This window comes from Perca fluviatilis, chromosome 22 (genome assembly GCF_010015445.1).
Source record: "Perca fluviatilis chromosome 22, GENO_Pfluv_1.0, whole genome shotgun sequence".
Classification (NCBI taxonomy): Eukaryota; Metazoa; Chordata; class Actinopteri; order Perciformes; family Percidae; genus Perca; species Perca fluviatilis.
Window position 1 is genome coordinate 13,330,144 of NC_053133.1, and position 19,865 is coordinate 13,350,008.

Here is a 19,865-nt window from a genome sequence, read left to right on the forward strand (position 1 = left end):
ACACATAGAAAGAAACAATCAATAGAAGTATCCAATAGCATAGTTAAACGTAGAATTGAGTGGCGAGTTGTGATTGGAGGACAGCCGATGATGAGGACCAATCACAACGTGGCAGGTCAGACAAGTTCCAGACGAAGGAGGCGGTGTGAGTGGTTTCGGAAGTGATTAGTTTGTATGAAACCACTAGCCAAAGGCGTTTACAGCCACACATCAGTATTGATCCGGACAGCGGGTCTGTTCAGCCGACAGTATTTTGATGACATTCATCAGCGTTAGTTAATAAGCCGGCTACTTCGGACAAAGCACGTCGTTAACCCCGGGCCTCATCACTTGTGGACAATGAAGAAGATTGCTCTGCTGCTGATTGTGTTGCTCGGCGTTGCACATTTTGCAACTCTCAGCAGATGTGAAGATGGTAAGTCCGAGTCATTTTTACAACCTTATGTGTTTAATGCACCTGAAAGAGTTATTTAAGTGAAACAATGTCGCAGATGCGCTGTGTTTCCTGCTATTTGTTATTATGCAAACTAGCTAGCTAAGTTACTGTAGAAACTCTGCTAGTTCTGTTAGCACGTTAGCTAACAGGACAGATAAGCTAATGTTATCAGCCACACACATACGCAGGCGCCAGGATTGCGAGTCTTGGGCATGTTCAACATCATAATGGTTAACGTTAGCTGTATCTATTGTAACGTTACATTTTTAATGTGCAGCATTGTGAAAGTACAGGTGTATCACTCATGTACAAACAGGATATATGTTGCTAACACTTGCTACGTGTTATCAAATGTTTAAGCATTAAAACAAGCAGCATTGTGTGATGGAAAACATTGTCTGAGCTTGTACTCCTGAAATCAATCTGTGTCCCTTTCTTGTCTGCTGTGAGATGTTGCAGAGGAGAAGGAGGATTCTGATGAAGAGAACAGTGACGACGAGGAGGAGGAGGAGGAGGATGACGGCACAGAGGTGAAAGAAGAGAACGGAGTGCTGATTTTGACCAACAACAACTATGACACTTTCATGGAGGGCAGAGACACCGTTCTGATTGAGTTTTATGCACCATGGTGCGTCTTGGTATTCCTCCTGGCCATTCCCCATTCGCAAAGATTTTACAGCATCCCTCTTACTTTCCATATCCCTGCAAACTTTATAATATGTCTGTATTCTTTGTTTATCTTTAGGTGTGGCCACTGCAAACAGTTTGCCCCAGAGTATGAAAAAATCGCCCAGACTCTTAAGGAGAATGACCCTCCTATACCTGTGGCCAAAGTGGATGCAACCGTAGCCAGTGACATAGCGAGCAGGTTCGACGTGTCTGGCTATCCCACCATTAAGATCATGAAAAATGGGGAAGCTCTGGACTACGACGGAGAAAGGACAGAGAAGGGTAGGGACATTTAATTATTTTAATCATCCTCCCGTCCTTTCAAACCAAACCTGACATCTTTTTATTTATTTATTTTTTTAAGTTTTGGCTGTAATATGTTGAATGCCTGTGTGTTACAGCTATTGTCGCCCGGGTAAAAGAGGTAGCTCAGCCAGATTGGAAGCCCCCTCCTGAGGCGACTCTGGTGCTGACCAAGGACAACTTTGATGAGACGGTTAACAATGCTGACATCATCCTGGTGGAGTTCTACGCTCCGTGGTCAGTCACTGTCTGTTATAAAATACAAACGTCAATAGTCACCGTTTTGTTGGCTTTAAAGCAACATTAGAGAACTTTTCCCACTTCGGTCCCCCTACAGGTTGGAAGTGGAATTGTCCATTACATTACACTGTGCAAGTTTGCCAGATTGGGTAGCGGATCTGTAGTTCGAATGAACCGGACAGTGTAATGTAATGGACAATTCCGCTTCCAACCTGTAGGGGGACCGAAGCGGGAAAAGTTCTCTAATGTTGCTTTTAAAGTGAGACACTGACATCCATTGCAGTGGTAGTTGAGTTTTTCAATAGCCGCTGTTAAGGCTGATAAAACGTTCCTCATTGGCTGCCTGTATAACTCTCCTTCAGGTGCGGACACTGTAAGCGTTTGGCTCCAGAGTACGAGAAGGCAGCCAAGGAGTTGAGCACACGCTCTCCTCCCATTCCTCTGGCCAAGGTGGACGCCACTGTTGAGAGTGAGATAGCCACACGTTTTGACGTAACAGGCTATCCCACCATCAAGATCTTCAGGAAAGGCAAGATGTTCGACTACAACGGGCCCAGAGAGCAGCATGGTAGGTGGACACCATGGACACTAATACGAGCCGCTGTTTTCCATGTATTCTTTGTGGAAGGGCTGTTAATCGATCGGAAATATTGAATCGCGTGATTTTCCATAGCTAACTCACGATTAATTGCTGCAATTTGTTATCTGTTCTAAATGTACTTTAAAAGGAATATTAAGTTTGTAATGCTCAGGTGGTTTTTGAGACTTGTTGTACTTAGGGCTGCTCCCTCTTAGTCGGTTAGTCGACTAATCGGTCATTTTGGTCTTAGTCAACTTAGATTTCTTTAGTCGATTAGTCATGTTTTATGCTTTTTTTCATGCTGAATGACTTATTTCCAAGAAACGTACGAGCACATCTCTGGTAAAAACAAGAATTAAAGTGGTGCTTTTGCATGACTCTTTACGGAGAAACTCAGATTTACAGATCTGTCGATTAAATCAACTAATTGATTAGTCGATACAATTGAATGAGTGTTAGTCGACTAAGAATTTCTTCAATCGCGCACAGCCCTAGATGTACTCTAGTGGTAACTCAATTCACATCGACAGTACATGCAAATAACTTAGTGTCATATTATGCTCATTTTCAGGTTCATAATTGTATTTAGAGGTTGTACCAGAATAGGTTTATGTAATTTCAAAAAACACCATATTTTTGTTGTACTGCACATTGCTGCAGCTCCTCTTTTCACCCTGTGTTGAGCACTCTGTTTTAGCTACAGAGTGAGGCATCACACTTCTGTTCCATCTTTGTTTGGAGTCACACGTGCACAGTAGCTAGGTCAACACTACTAGCCAGTCAGAAGCAGAGTATGAGGGCGTGCCACGCTAGCAGCTAGGCGAGCATTATAACGTGTGTTACAAAGTGACGCACGGTCGTCACAGAATTAAAGGCTGGACTACAGTAGCACTGTTTGGAGCAGTTTGTGAACAGTGTTTTCTGTTGGAGATGGTAAGTCCCTTTGGGGGGGGACTTTGGGTTTTTTCACTTTGTAAACCTATAACGTGCACAAAAAAAGATATCTATCAGCATAATATGAGTACACAATATGAGCACTTTAAGTCAAGAGAACCATCTGGAAGGGCTTTTAAATGGAACTTGCACAGAAATGGATTAAGAAAAGGGTCTTTTGAATGGCAAAGAGGTTTGTTTCCTTTTTTGTATCTTGATCTTTAGATTAAGTGTGTGGCTCTTTTAAAAGAGCCTTTTATTTTGGATTCAGGATCGGGCTGCCTCTTCAGAGCGTACACCACATCCACGGCAGTCACCGTCATCCTCTTGGCGTGCACGTTGTTAGGTAACGGCATCACAGATCATGTTCTCCAGAAACGCCTTCAGCACACAGCCGGTCTCCTCGTAGATCAGACCGGAGATGCGTTTAAGTCCGCCACAGCGAGCCAGACGGTGGATGGCGGGTTTGGCGATGCCCTGGATGTTATCGCGTGGCACTTAACTGTTTCTGTTAGGCATCCACAACGTTACTGCTGCATCCCTTCCTGATTTTCCACACTGAGTGGCCTGAGGCCCAAATAACAGGACGTGTGTTTATTAATCTGTGTAAAAAAAAAAAAAAAAAAAGAACAGCAGGTGGCGTTAAAAGGAATTTGCATTAACTCTGTATTATCTCGTTCATTTAGCCATTTGCCCTAGTTTGTATGCATGCATGCAATCCTGTGTGCACATCTGATCTCTGGTTATCTATCTCAGTTGATCTACCTCTTTCTTTTCCTTTCCAGGCATTGTCGACTTCATGAGCGAGCAGGCAGGGCCTCCGTCCAAGCAGGTCCAGGCAGTAAAACAGGTGCAGGAGCTCATCAAGGATGGTGACGATGCGGTCATAGTTGGTGTGTTCTCCAGTGAACAGGATGCAGCCTATGAGATCTACATTGAGGCCTGTAAGTACCATGAGCTTGGAGTTATGTTCAAGTTATTCTTCACTTCATGCCTGCGTGTGCTATATAAAGCAAGCTTTGCTTGAGTTGAGTGATCCATCATAATGTCAAAGTTCTAATATCTCTGCCTGACTGTCTTTGAAACTGTTGGACGTGTGGCTAGTATTCTCATTGCTGGCTGTCTGTCCTGCAGGTAATACACTGAGGGAAGACTTCACCTTCCGTCACTCCTTCAGCTCTGAAGTGGCCAAACTGCTCAAAGCTTCGCCCAGTCAGATTGTCATCGTTCAGCCTGAAAAGTTCCGCTCAAAGCACGAGTCAGCGTCACACACACTCGCGGTGGAGGTACTTTTTTTTTTTTTTCACTGGGTGTGATTAGAATTGGTGTCATAGGGTATGAAACTCAATCATACGTGACTGCTTTCTTTCAGTTCTAGTATCAGTGGAAAAAGACTAGAATAGCAATAAGGGGTTTAACCTGACAAGTGCTTGAGACTCTTTGTCTAAATTGATTTATTTAGAAGTCACTTTTGATCTAAACCCATTCATTTATTACATAGGACTCTACATTGGTGTCAGAAGTGCAGGAGTTCTTCAAAAAGCATGTGACTCCTCTGGTGGGCCACAGAAAACCAAGCAATGATGCCAAGCGCTACACCAAAAGACCCCTGGTGGTTGTGTACTATGGAGTTGACTTTAGCTTTGACTTCAGGAAAGGTGAGTTTCTCTTATTTTTAGGTTAATAGTTTTGACTGGGATCTTGCTAAACAGCTAGTAATCTTAGGAGTATAATGTACATGATATGGCATTTTTATGACAAACTATACTATGGCTTTTTCATGACTTTGGACATACTATACTATTTTTTTCAGCATACTATAACATGGCTTTTTTTTTTTTAAACATACGAATACTTTTTTTATGACTTTTTCCTGTACTTTTTTTCAACATGCTTTGTTTATTTTGACATTCTATGACTTATATTTTTCGACTTAATATCTATGACTTTTTAGTAACCTACTATACTATGACTTTTCCACAAACTGACTTTTGTCGACATACTATGACAGGTTTTTCGACTTACTAGGACTTATTTTTTTTCGACAAACTATACTAAGACTTTTTCTGATTTGACATGCTGTGACTTATTTTTTTCAACATACTATACTATGACTGTTTTCAGATTTTTTTGATATACTATACAGACTTTTTTTCCGACCTACTATAACTTTTTTTTTACTGACTTCAACTTTATACTTATACGTTTTTCAACATACTATACTATTACGTACTATACTATCATTTGACATTTTTTTTTATGACACACCGACCTTTTTTATGAGTTTTTTACTACACTTTTTAACAGCTTACTGTACTGTGATTTTTTTTTTTTACGGTTTCTTTGACATTTGTATGACTATTTAACAATTGCCACCTGTGGAGTATTTACAATGCAGTGTTTCATTTTTAGCTACGCAGTTCTGGAGGTCCAAGGTGCTTGAGGTGGCCAAGGACTTCCCAGAGTACACATTTGCCATCGGTGATGAGGAGGACTACGCAGAAGAGCTGAAGAGCCTGGGCCTTAGCGACAGTGGAGAGGAAGTGAATGTGGGAATTCTGGCAGATGGAGGCAAAAAGTTTGCCATGCAGCCAGAGGAGTTTGACTCTGACGTACTGAGAGACTTTGTTATGGCTTTCAAGAAAGGTGAGGGTTGAGTTGTGTCTTAAGACATATTTTTTTATTTATTTATTTTTTAAAGGATGGCTCATGTAAAAGGAGCCTGGCTTGCGTTAAAACAATTTTATGAAAGCCCAACTTTCACTTTTGAAAGTGTCAAATTAATTAGATTTGCTGCCATAATCTATTCCTTACCTATACTGTGCATAAAATACATTTCATTTGATCATATCATTCAGAATCATCTTATACAATATGGTGTAATTGACACTTTAGTCTAGCGCTGACCAAAACCTTGAATTACACTCAAAGTGAATGATAAATGTGAAGGGAAATGTTAAATGAGAATAATGTTGTGCTCAGTTTAAACTGTTTACCCTAAAAATGCTTTCTCACGTCTACAGGAAAGCTCAAACCTATCATCAAGTCCCAGCCCGTGCCAAAGAACAACAAAGGACCAGTTAAGGTTGTAGTAGGAAAGACCTTTGATGAGATTGTCATGGATACCCAGAAGGATGTCCTGATTGAGTTTTATGCTCCCTGGTGTGGCCACTGTAAGAAATTGGAGCCAGACTATTTGGCTCTGGGCAAGAAGTACAAGGGGGAGAAGAACCTGGTGATCGCCAAGATGGACAGCACAGCCAACGACGTGCCAAACGAGAGCTACAAAGCGGAAGGCTTCCCCACCATATACTTTGCCCCAAGCAACAGCAAGCAGAGCCCCATCAAATTTGAAAGCGGAGACAGAACAGTAGAGGCCTTAAGCAAGTTCTTGGAAAAGCATGCCACAAAGCTATCACAGAAGAGAGACGAACTTTGAAAGCATCTCTCTCGATGAGTAGTCGCCAAGAACTTGAACCGTGCTCGTGCAGTCTAAGGAGGCCTCTGGGAAGGTGACGGGAACACTGGAGTTGAATGGTGTTACTGAGTTGCTGTGATTGATTAATCTTTTTTTTTTAAGTTTCTGTTCATTCCAAGAGATTCAGCTTTCTTCTGTTTCTAAAAGCATGTAAGCACTATCAAAGATTTCAGTCTTTTTAAATAAAAAGAAGAAATGATGACCGCTTTGTGAGCCAGTGCTCAAATGTGACTTGTTACTGTAAATAAATACAAGCTAGAACATGTTTTGCAAATATATTCCAAATGTAACAGCTGACTTTGCATACATTTCACATAACAGGTGTTGTAGAAATTCAAGTGTTTTAATCACATGTAAGAACAATTTACATATTAGTAATACTAATAGCTACAATTTAGACATCAGCATGATGCATTCTCTACAGCTAGTCAATCAAGTTATTATTTTAAATTGATATAATTTCAACTAATTTGGCTGTATGAGTCTTGGCAGGACAGGGATGCACCTGTGTCTGTGACAAGGACATTTAAGATATCTTAAACTCTTTAGATAACATACAATCAGCAGCACTAGGAACATTTGAGCATTACAAACCTGGCTTTGTAATTCTTTGTGAAAGTACATCTTTTACTGAACATAACATCTTCACATGCTGTACATATACATGAGCAGGGCATCCATCTTGCACTAGTCTAAACAAGAAAGCATTCATGGTTCTTCACTGATGCAAAACAGTAAAAACAGCTGATCCAGTTAATTACAGCGTTGAGAGATGTGTATCGCAGGAGGTGACATGCTTCAGTCCAATAGTCTTTTTGCTAAGGAAGGTTTCTAGCTGAGTGAAAGGAAGTAACAACATGGTAAAATGGCTGACATTTTCCATTTAAGTCAAGGAAAAGTGGTTTGGAAAAAGGACGTTTTTTTTACTATTCGACTGCAGCCTTACTGCAGTCTCTTCACACAAAGGCACTTAAAGATACTGGCACTGAATGAGTTGGTCTCCTGATCGTTATGAAAACTCTTGTGTGAACCGCCCATGGAAGTCACTGATCTTCTGCAGCACAATCTTCAGCTTCTCAGTAGGAGGCAATATGGTCATCCTGGACACAACGGCAGGAAGAAGGATGTGAGTTATTGGTAGGCAATACTGGCACAGGCGTAGTGAATTACTTTCATAAATTGAATCCAAACGAGTTTCATGATCATTCTGCTATCGTGACCTAAATTAATAAATACACTTTTTACAACAACAATAACAATATCTTGTCAGGTTTAAATGACCAAAAAAAAAAAAAAAACATGATCTGATTATAGCACAGAAGGCTTAGCAATAGGCTTTTTACACCATGAAGTTAAGGAAGAACAGACTGTTTGACTCAGAACAGAACATAGATGGTTTAGCTGTGCTAACCTAAAGTGGAAGGTTCCTTCTCTCTGGCCAAAGCCACTACCTGGCACCAGGCAGATACCCTCCTCCTCCAGCAACCTCATGCAGTAGAACATGTCTGGGACCTGGCCTTCCTCCTGTGGATGGACACCCACACACTTTTTTTTTAACACAGACGAGTAAATCGGGATGAGGCTTATTCTTGAGAGGTAGGAGTGTGTGTGTGTGTCTATCAGACCTTTGCCTTGTCGATGGCCTTCTGCGGCAGAGCGATGCGGGGGAAGGTGTACATGGCCCCCTGCACAGGGTTACAGGTGATACCAGGTACCTCATTGAAGATCTGCTCCGTCAGCCTGGCCTTCTCTGCTAAAGCTGCCAACACCGCTGTCCGCTCCTTAAAAAGGTTTATGTGTATATTCTTATGATTATCTTCAGCATCCTGTGGTTAACATATCCATGCTGGTAATAAAAAAATATTGTCTTGCTTATGTCAGTGCGATACTGTATATTACTACTTAAACCAAATCCCTTGTGAAACATGTAAAAACGTCAGTATAGTTTGCCATAAAAAGTATAGTATGTCATAGGAATGTTCAAAAATAGTCCCAAAAATGTCATAGTATGTTGACTCTTTTCCACATACTATGACTTTTTTTTAAATAAATACTATGACTCTTTTCGACATACTATACTAGTATGTACTATAGTAGTACTTTTTTTTTCCCCCCACATACTATGACTCTTTTCGACATACTATGACTTTTCTCCACACTACCTTTTTCCCCCACTTTTTTAGATATACTAGGACTCTTTTTCGACATACTATACTATGACTTCTTTCAGACATACTATGACTCTTTTTCAATATACTATGACTTTCCCCCCCATACTATACTATGACTCTTTTCAACATACTATACTATGACTTTTTCCCCCACATACTATACTAGGACTCTTTGACATGCTATACTATGACTCCCCCCCCCCCCATACTATGACTTTTTTCACTTTGGATTACAGTTTACTTGAAGGTATCTACATAAGAGTGACATGACTGTGTCATAAACATTATAAAAAAGTCAAACGTTTATGACATGATGCTTCTTTTAGTAAGTGTCATTCAGTTTTTGTTAGGTTTGGGTAGGGGCACAGGTACAAGGGGACCACTGGTGTGAATAGAGAATGACACTTACTAAAAGAAGCATGTGTATGTCGAAAACGGTGGAAAAAAGTAATGGTATAGTATGTCGAAAAGAGTCATAGTATAGCATGTGAGAAAAAGACACATAGTATGTGTGAAGTGGGGAAAAAGTCATAGTATAAGTATGTTGAAAAAAGTCAGAGGTCTAGTAGGCATGGCTGTTGTCTATCACCTACTCTATTTGCTCTATTTATAGAGCCTTTGGCACAAGCAGTGTAACAAAACAAACAAAGAACAAAAAGGGAGTTACAGTAAATGGTATGAAACATAAAATAGGACTTTTTGCTGATGACATCATACCCTTCCTTGAACAACCAAATAAAACGTTTTTCAGACCTTCATAAACGTGTTGTAGGAGGGCTCATCAGGCTGCGGGGGGTTGACCACCAGGTCCAGGAGAGCCTGTCCGGGAACGGGAGGGCAAAGACGCACAGACACCAGTTTTGTGAGTTGAGCCTTCACTTCAGGGTCCATGTTAATCACTTCCATGTAGCCTCCACGGAATCCACACCTGACAAAAAGCAAACCGAGGTAAGGAATAATTCAAACAAGTATACTCTTAGTACAGGTTATGTACACGTCACCAATGGGAGCTTAGTTTGTAGCAGTAACACCTCCAAGTGTCTATATACAAATAAGTATACAAGAAAACCTTTTGGATGTTTTATACACAAGTCTTGTCCGTGTGTGTTTCTAGCTACTCACTCTCCCATGTAGCATTTGGAGGTAGAGTGGAAGGAGGCCATCTCCACTGTACTGGAGTATGCTGGTCCCATCTCAAACAACACCTTCTTAAAGGAGTGAAACTTACAGCCCTCTGCATACACATTATCCTGGTAGACCTGACATAGAAAAAACAGCTTATTCAAAAAAAAAAAAAAACACATTATCCAAAAAGATTAAACTGAAATGTGCAATTAGTAGATCTTCAATAGTTTACTGAAAAGGGGTCATGAAGAACAAATGAGCAAATGACAAATTATTTACTGTATTTAACTTCTGTAGTAATGAATTCATTGAGAATAGGTTACCATGTTCATAAATTACCCTTGTTAAATATTTTTGAAATCTGTTGTCAATTTGAAGTCTATTGAGTCATCAACAAGGATGATAGATATGTAAAGTTTTGTCTTTACTTTTTCCAATCTGTATGATCATTTTCAAAGCTGTAGTTAGTGGTGGTGCTGTACCGGACGGCATTATGTTGAGGTGTTTTGTCAACCGCTGTTCAGTGTAAATGCATCAGATAACTAGCAGAACATTAATTGTTACGCTGCTCTATGTGTGGCTTGAAACTTTGAAGGTTCTTATAATTGTGGTCACATCCCAAACAGTGATGTAAAAGAAGGCAGTCAGCCTTTTAAAAACAATTTTTTTTTGCTCTTAAATACAGAAAAAACTAGGAGTGAAATGACATTGGTGTATTACTTCATCAGCCATGAGGAAGAGATGCTCCTCTTTAGCAAATTGGATCACATCTTCGATGCACTGTCTGCTCTGGACCTGACCTATCACACAGGGCAACCGGAACTTTAGGATGTAAGTCGGACATATACACACACTGACAAAATGACACAATTCTAGCATTTAAAAACCCACATAAACTGCTATCACCGCACATACCAGTGGGGTTTCCGGGGTTGATGATGCAGAGGACGCGGGGATTGCAGTGCTGCCTGGCTGCATCGATTGCTCTCTTGAGCTCTGCGACATCCAGACTCCAACATTTGTCCTCGTCCAGATAGTAACTGATCTGCACAGCACCCAGGTCTGCCAAGGCGGCCGAGTACAGAGGGTACTGGGGGATGGAGATCATCACTCCTGTCCGGCCACGGCCCTCGCCACACACCAGCAACTTCAGCATGGTCTGGGATTAGGAGATGTAGGGAGGAAGTTGATAGGAAAGGAGGGGAGGGGGGGGAAGAGAGAAAGGATGAAAGTTGAGGTGGAAGAACATACAGTATATCGACTAGCAGGATGTTCCTTTCAGTGTGGGAAAGGAATCTACAGCAGAGATCCAGAGTGCGACCCAACATTTTCATTGGTCTGTCTGTGTGCATGTGTAGAGTTGGGTCCAGACAGGAGGCTGAAGCGCCCCAAAGCACTGCTGACAGAGAGCTCTACGTGTGATTAGAAAACTACAGAGGAACGATTCGCTCACTAACCGCCGTGGAATAATTGCAATTCTGCCGTGAACAGACGACTACTCTTCGCCCGAGAATTTACGTTTTGTGGCACTTTGCGGTCCTAAACACCTCCTAAACAATTGCCCAGCTCGATCTGCTCTGTGCAACGTGCCGGTGCGCCATAAAAAAAAAAAATGTAATAAAAAACGCGTCACAAGCATTTGCTAGGGTGGCCATGGTCAGCTGCACTCAATGGAATCAAATATCTCCAATGGTTTAAGCAGAAATAAGACATGCACAACATTTAAAATAGTAATCGTTATTCAGATATTAATATGATACAAAAGATGCATTTTCTATTCTAGATTAAACTGATGTGAAGTGGTTAGACATGCTGTCCACAACAGAAACAAGAGGATGCCACTAAAGTTGGGAACACTTTATCACTGAAACAGAGTTAGCACAACCTTTCAGCTGAAGTTGAGATGTGATTCTGAAAGGAATACTTGTAAAATAAGTACACTGCATCTAATATGGTAGCATTATGTACAGTACAGGCCAAACGTTTGGACACACCTTCTCACTCAATGAGTTTCCTTTTTATTTTCATGACTATTTACATTGTAGATTCTCACTGAAGGCATCAAAACTATGAATGAACACATATGGAATTATGTACTTAACAAAAAAGTGTGAAATAACTGAAAACATGTCTTATATTTTAGATTCTTCAAAGTAGCCACCCTTTGATTTTTTATTAATAAGGGAAACAATTCCACTAAAGAACCCTGACAAGGCACACCTGTGAAGTGAAAACCATTTCAGGTGACTACCTCATGAAGCTCATTGAGAGAACACCAAGGGTTTGCAGCGCAGGGTGGCTACTTTGAGGAATCTAAAATATAAGACATGTTTTCAGTTATTTCACACTTTTTTGTTAAGTACATAATTCCATATGTGTTCATTCATAGTTTTAATGCCTTCAGTGAGAATCTACAATGTAAATAGTCATGAAAATAAAGGAAATGCATTGAATGAGAAGGCATGTCCAAACCTTTGGCCTGTACTGTACATATATAACAAGCACAAATATGGCAATAAAATATGAGCTATTATAATCTAATAATGCTTAAAATGTATTATTGCTGCACCCAAAAGCCATGGTGAAAAATCTTTGGTGCATCTAAATGAAAAAGAATCAGTCTGGAGCCCTGTACAATATTTAATAAAGCCGGTAGATTTATAACCAATCAGGTCTGGTGATTTTGCACCTAGACAGTTACATAATACAATACTGACAAACTTGCTGGAGATGGGCAGATCTACTTAAGGACAGCAGAATAAACAAACACACCTACACTGAGGGACAAAATGTCACAGTAACACTGCAGGCAGGCAACAATAGATATCTTGTAGTTATATAGTTGAGTGTATCTTAAGGTCATTCAGTAGCCTGATTAGGTTGCATAAAACGAGAGAAAGCTGTATTGACAGTGACAAAGGTCTGTGGGTGGAGTAAAGTCATAGATGTGCAAAGTACAGCTGAGTATATAATTAACAGAAGTTGAACAAAGAACAGATTCATTGGCCAATTATACCAAAACTATGTCACTGTCTAATGTGCTGGAACTCGAGGTCTGACTCTGGAGAAGAGACTATTTAAAAAGTGTAACCCCATACCACAATGGCATCACTGGCTCCAGTGGAGAGGTAGATGTTGTCAGGGTTGGAGGGGATTCCACCATCTCTCTTCTCTATGTAGCGCGCCACATCCTGACGGACGCACTCAATGCCCTGGCTAGCACTGTAGGCACCTAGAACACATGAAAATGAACTTTGATTCAAACAAAACACTACATTGATCAGTTGATGCTCTGTTTCAATAGTGCACTGAATGTCCAAATAAATGATTAATGAATAGACAAATGGAGGTGGATGCTGGTGACATGCGTGTTGGTAGGAGGGGGTATAAATGTGGTTGGTAGAGCGAGGGGGAGATGACTGACCTATACTGTGGCCACCACAGGCCTCGAGAATACGCCGCGCTCTTTGCTTGGCATCCTCTGGAAACTTGTTGTCTTCCAGGAGTTCAGGGTAAGAACACAGAGCCAAGACCTGAGGAAGGAGGAGAAGAAAAAAAAATTAAAAAAAGTAAAAAATTAAAAGATCAAAACAGGAACCATGGTACATTCAGTATGTATGGATATAGTAAGTCCCACTTCACCTGGAACAATGAATGCTACCGGATTATTAAATACAAACACTCAAAACGGTAGAAAGTTGTCCTACCTGTCTGAGAAATGAGATTGGTTTCTGACCCATGGCGTGAGCATCGCCTATGTTAGCCTTGATTACTTCTGTGAAAGGTTTCTTGACTCCCTAGGACAAAAACAGAGAACTGGTCTCTCGGAGCAGAAATTAAAAGGAACAAGTCTTGATCTTACATGTAGCAACAGCTCCTCAACAACCGGTGTGTGTGTGTGTGTGTGTGAACATGTAACAAGGAGTACTGTAAGTGGGAGACCCACGAGTCGAGAACAGTTGAAACTTCTCTCTGCAGTGAGAAGTCAGTTAGGCTTCTTTTTTTCCCCCTCATATGTCCCTCTTTCTCCCTTTTGCCATCTTTATATAATAAAGAAAACTACTATTATTGAAACGTGTTATAACATCTTGACTGTGCAGTTGTGAATTGGAGTAACAGAGAGAGAAATTCTGCATGTATGCATTTTTTGCACCTCCCAGTGTTTCCTCTATGTTGATTTGACCGTGGCGGCCCCCCACGGCAACGTTTCTGCCCCCCACGGTATCAGAAATAGGGCTGCATTGTTTGAGTACATGTCGGAGAACGTTTGTATTTTAGGTGCATTATTTACATGCTGAAGTAGTTACACTGCATTAAGATAATGTAATTAATAGTGGGTTTATTGTTATTTGCTACAGAATGCTTAGCCTATATGTCAAGATCAAAGTTGGCCTATATGGCAACTCAAAAAATACAGTTCTATCACAACTGAAAATATGCCTCATTGTGTGTGTGAATAGAGGTGAATACATACATTTGTTTGTGTTGCAGCAAAGTGTCAGTTCCGTTTCATGTTTTCATAAAATAAATCCTAAAAAGGAAACACTGCCGCCGGTCTAGAACCCTAACAGCTGTGTTTCAAATCGCAAATGTTATCACGATAAGGAACTTCTTGCATTTGTAGAGCCTCAAATTGTCCTTTACAGGACTTACGTTAATAATATCTTCCAGACACAGATAGTTAATAACTACATCACATCTGTGTACACCACCTGATAGCTCAGCATGTAAATTAAACCAAAGACCATTATATTCATTTCACACATGCACCTCATCTCAGTAGCACCCTTTTGTTTTGCAAAGGCCCTGGCAAAAGGGTCTGGTTTGGCATGCAGAGCAGGAAGTGCTGGCCTGGGCAGAGAGGACGCTGCTGCTGGGGCTCACGGAGACACAGCTCCCTTCCGTTTCTTGTCATGAATTTCCAGAAGAATTGCTGGCTTAATCCAATCGCGTGCCAAGCTTGAGTCCTTTTCTATTACATTTCTCTTCTCAACTCACTAGTCATCTTTATGGATTTAGAAAGGCTTTCATCTCTTCGGCCTAATTGGACCGGAAAACTCTGGTTTGGTGCCTGTATGTCAGTTTGCTGGTCACAACATGCTGCACCTGTTGCTGTTTATCACATGAGGTAATGTGACAATAGATGTCCCCGGTTACTTTTAACCAGGGATGAGCATTGATAATTCTGGGCTTTTGTGACTTATAGTCAATAATCATTACATTTCACTGCATACTACGGTTGGGTATCGTTTGGATTTTTACGATTCCAAACCGGTACTTTTAATATGATTCCAATTCCTAAACAGATTCTTGAAAAACTGGCGCTCACGTGCAGTTGAATGGTTAATATGCTTTTACATCAGTTTTGGTGAGCCCAGAGGGAAAATATGGCATTTTAAAAGTAGCCTACATTTACTCTAGCTAGTCAACGGTAGACTACAGAGAAAGTGTGATATTTTTAAGTCCGTTTCGGAGAGCCAGAAGGAAAATATTTCAGTCGACACATTAAGTGGAACCGAAATGAGGATCCGAAATTTGCGTTCTAATCCGGTCCAAGTGGCGTCCATCCTACCAGTGGCGTAGGAACCGGTTCCATAGTGGAACCGGGTTTCGGTACCCAACCCTACTGCATACCGATGTGAAATACAGTGTAATTACAATGTCCAACAAAACTAAAAATGTCCAAAGAAATTCACAATTGACATATTGTGAAGTAAACACTATTGCAGAGCACATTATATTGTCATAATGGACTTGCATATCGTGCCTGACTGTTGTGGTTCCCCTTGATCTGAACTTGGTTTTGTGCAAGCAGGTAAATGTGATGTTACCATCTCTTTGCTGGGGAGTGAAAAAATGTCATGGGGGTTATCAAACTGACGCGTCATTTGATCCAGTCAAACCAACAGAAAGCTAAAGTCAGTAAGAACTGCTCTCACCAATATAGGAAACTTTATAACATTTTCCAGCCAGCCAGCTTTGTCTATCGAGTCACTCCAGAGAGGTTGGGACAGCAAAAACAAACAATGCAATAGGATTTTCTACATGATAACATACCAGGCAAAAGGCATCCAAGGGCACAGGTAGAACTGTATCAATATTAACATTTCCGTGTCCTTGCATGACAGAAAGAGCAAGGCCTACACGGTTCTTTGGGTTAGCGTTAAGTCAGATATGAGCTTGTTTGAAATGTAAGTAACTGGATGCAGCACGTTTCCTTTATAGTCCCCGTCCCTGCCTTGTCCTCGAGCAACAAAGAGGCTGCTGTTCTCTGGGAAAGAGAGAAGCCAGTCGGTTCCCCGGCTCAGCGCTGCGTTCTGCTGCGCACTCAGCACCAGGCACGGATTACACAAGCCAGACCACCCCGCCAGGCCAAGAAACCCTCTAGGTCACCAGGCTGAATAGAGCCTGACCTGAATTCACATTTCACTTAGTCTTATGATATAATGTCAAACTCACATCCCTCCAACAATGTTCAGTCACGCTAGAATAATGTGAACTGTATTAATTCAAAATGTAGCTGATGCAGATTGATGAATAACCACTGCTGCTTTGCTCAATAGTATTTTTAACAAGATGCAAATACAGATGAAAGTAACCCTCCAAATACCACAGTTAAAATGAATTACTTTCTCTGATCTCTTGGTCTATTGTCGCTGATAATGTAGACTTGCCCGCAGTTTAGATCCAAAGCCTGAAAAAGCTTACTGCAGTGCAGGCCAGATGTCTGGGCAAGGATTTATAAGAGTCATCATCACACCAGCGCATGCATGCAAAAACACACACAAACTTGTATAAACCTGCTGAGCCATCAGGAAAAGTGTTCCAGTCAGAGATCTGACAGGAAGCACACCCGCAGATGACTAGGCAACTGCAGTAATTAAACCCTTCTGACCCCCCAGAAAACTCCTGGAATTCACATTGCAGATTGTTTTCATTTGCATTGCTGCAAGTGTAACTAATGTGTAAAGCAGGTTTATCTAAGCTCGTGTATGGGTCTAAAATACAGTCCCTCTTCTGTTCTTTGGATTTGACCTTTCTAACATAAACCGGTTAGCCTAGAAATCTAGACGGACCCTAGCGGTAGCAAATGTAAATTGCAGCGCGTCTATAAATCTCCGTCGCTATTTGGCGAAGCGGAAAAACCAAACTCTGGCCGGGCCAATCACAACGTGTATAGTCGGTGGGCGGGCTTATGGCTGCTGCTGGGAACAGCGGTCTTTCGAATCGGCTTTGGCCGTGACTCTGGAAGACTTGGAGTTAAGCTTTTCTTTGAGAAAAGAACAAATAACGGCACTGAAGTCTTTCTTAAAAAAGGAAGATGTGTTCGGTGTTTTGCCGACTGGATACGGCAAAAGTTTAAAATCGATTAACTAGCTCTGCTACCTTCTTCGTTGCTCTGCCTGGTTGTAGCGCTATCCTATTGCGTGCAGAGAGGAATTTGAAAGACAACAGTTTATCCCGCCCCTTGGATTGAGCCCTATCAATGGAGAGTTCCCAGACCCAACATGATGTGGGACCAAATATCCCAGACCAAACAGCTTGATGTGGGTCCGGCTTGTCCGGCTATAAACCGGTATAATTCATAAGCAAACATTTTATGGTGCTGCAGCAAATAATTCTAGTTTTTCCAGGCAAACATTGAGCATAGGGTCCATTTTTGTTCTTTTCATTTTTTAAGTAGCAGAACAAGTGGATTCCCAAGTACTCAGGCACTTTCAACAGAACTGGGGCTCCTTGTACTAAACCTCCTTGCAGAGAAATGCCTGGGACACTGCTGGGCCTCACAGCTGCAGCTTTGTCCAATGAACTCTTTCCCCATTGGGAAGGAGGGAGGTAAGCAAACCCGGAGAGACAAAAGAGGAGGATAGAGAATGTACCCTCTCATCTTACATAACTCTCCACGACATACACATCCTCTCAGGCTAGAGTAAGCAGTCAGAACTTTGTGTCTCTGCAGAGAGATTGCATTACAGCCTTTTAAAGACTCGCTGTTCGACATTCTTGCCCTTCCTTAGGAAAGCATGGTGGATCCATGTTTCCACAGCAGAGTGTAATAGGAGTTGAGCAGTGCTGCACAGAACTAACGCCCACCACTGATGTCATGCAGGGCTTTTGAAAGTCAACCTACTACCTACATATTGCCTCCACTCTCAGTCAGTCAGCAAAAACTGTCCAAGGAAAGCATCTTATCAGGGCTACCTATATTTCCCTTTTCTATTTCGTGAGGACCACATCTTAAGGAAACAGAGCAGGGAAATAACTTTTCTATCCAACTGCCCACAGTAGCTGGATGTGTGCCAAAATAAACCTGAGGCACTTTTAATGTTTTTGGAGCTGCAGTGTTTTTATTGTCAAAAAGTCAAATTCCAGCTGTGGAAGTGGTTCAAAATGTATTTATCATTATCATCCATCAATCCTCGGTTACACACACACATAGGCCTACTCATTTGATTTCACAATTTTCTTTGACTTAGTATATATTCGCTTTTACCGTTATGAATAAAAAAAAACAAAAAAACAAATGTGGTGTGCCACAAATTGTCATCGATATCATGATTTAAATAAATAAAACAGCTTTTCAAAACTTCACCCAACTCCCTACAGTAGGGACCCTACTGTGCCACAATACACTAGCCAAATGTCTTTCTTTCTCTCGCGTTTTTCTCCTTTTCTTCGTACATTATCAAACTTAACTCCGGTCCGCGTGCACCAAGGCGTGCATAAGTTGCACCCCCCACACTTAATTGGCTTTACCTCTTTCAGCTCCTTCTCTATCTGCCCAGCCCGCTGGACTATAGCACCACGGACCGCGTACTCGACCCGCCTTACATTGGGGTTCATGTTGTCCAAAGTAAGCACCTTGCCCCTGCACGGGACCCCGTTCGCTGCCTGCTGGGACATGTTTGTTATGTCACGCGCACTCCGTCACACTGGACTGACTATCTGAAACATAAAAGAAGATTTAAACATTTTAAGAATTTCCCTTAACTAACCTTATACATACATGAGCAGGTAAAGTATCAGCTGCTGTTACCAGTTATTCAGCAGGAACAGCAGAGTGAAAGCCAGTCCGGCTCGAGCGCTTACTCGAGCTCCTCTGAGGTCCGACAGTTGAGCCTCTCAGCGTTCATATTCCCACCCGACCGCCACGCCTTCGCTCGCCTCTGCTCGTGGTTGGCTGTATTTCTTTACTGACTTCGCATGTGACTCTTACCAGCATCAGAGTGCCAAATGACGCCTTTACGTGCTGTCGGATAAACTGTTATCTCAAGGCTCCCTTCACGTTCGCGTACAGCAATGGGACAGATAAACTTTAGGAGGCAACTTTTAGGAATGACAGATTAGCATACTTGAGTAATGAGATCCAGTTGTCACTGCAAAAACAGATGAAACGGCCTATTCTATTAGTGTTTTGCAGTCGTGTTGAGTAAGTAAGTAAGTAAGTAGTAAGCATTGCAAATTACTTCAGTTAAAGTAAAAGTACTAATACAACAATTTAAAAACACTGCTGCATTCATTTTTTTTTTTGTTTCTTGAAAGCATCCAAAAACACAACATGGTAGCCTATAATGTTAACAAGTCAAACTGATGATTTGTACAAACATGAACACTGAGGAGCTTTACATTTAGAGCTCTGTGACATAAGGGTGTGTATTTTACAGTACTGCTTGGGTGTGTTGCCTTGGTCTTTCAAGGAATAATGGAGCAGCATATTTTGTCAGGGATCCTTTAATCTATCATGTGCCCTGCATTTAAAACAAGGGGATTGTAGACAAAAAACAATCCTTAGATTGCAATGGTTAAAGTGCAACCCCCCCCCCCATTAGCCACTAGTTAGGAGTGCAGAGGGACAAGAGAGCAAGATTTTAATGAAGATAGATACTGTTAAGCAAAAATCTTCCTTTGCATGTCTTTTGTTTGGCCAAG

General features: G+C 41.4%; 2 protein-coding genes and 1 pseudogene across 3 annotated transcripts; 1 reads left to right on the forward strand and 2 right to left on the reverse strand.

Moving 5' to 3' along the window:
* Window positions 1–127: 127 nt before the first annotated feature.
* On the forward strand, window positions 128–6,841 carry pdia4 (protein disulfide isomerase family A, member 4). 2 transcript variants are annotated; one of them, XM_039790222.1, is made up of 10 exons: window positions 128–415; window positions 896–1,064; window positions 1,182–1,387; window positions 1,507–1,645; window positions 2,011–2,216; window positions 3,947–4,105; window positions 4,296–4,447; window positions 4,663–4,819; window positions 5,574–5,807; window positions 6,185–6,841. In XM_039790222.1, the coding sequence occupies exons 1-10, from the start codon at window positions 340–342 to the stop codon at window positions 6,598–6,600; spliced, it is 1,914 nt and encodes a 637-aa protein (XP_039646156.1). In that variant the 5' UTR covers window positions 128–339; the 3' UTR covers window positions 6,601–6,841. The 2 variants fall into 2 exon arrangements, with proteins under 2 accessions (XP_039646156.1, XP_039646155.1); XM_039790221.1 differs by having other exon boundaries at window positions 129–415; window positions 887–1,064.
* On the reverse strand, window positions 3,383–3,843 carry LOC120552254 (annotated as a pseudogene).
* Window positions 6,842–6,966: 125 nt separating the features above from the next.
* On the reverse strand, window positions 6,967–19,128 carry si:ch211-217a12.1 (alanine aminotransferase 2-like). Its single transcript, XM_039790223.1, has 12 exons — window positions 18,973–19,128; window positions 18,693–18,881; window positions 13,643–13,732; window positions 13,360–13,468; window positions 13,034–13,167; window positions 10,851–11,094; window positions 10,656–10,735; window positions 9,933–10,069; window positions 9,564–9,738; window positions 8,265–8,420; window positions 8,051–8,163; window positions 6,967–7,739 (listed from the first exon to the last, which is right to left on the reverse strand). Exons 2-12 carry the CDS (start codon window positions 18,837–18,839, stop codon window positions 7,649–7,651), a joined length of 1,476 nt encoding a protein of 491 aa, XP_039646157.1. The 5' UTR covers window positions 18,840–18,881; window positions 18,973–19,128; the 3' UTR covers window positions 6,967–7,648.
* Between the last annotated feature and the right edge of the window lie 737 nt (window positions 19,129–19,865).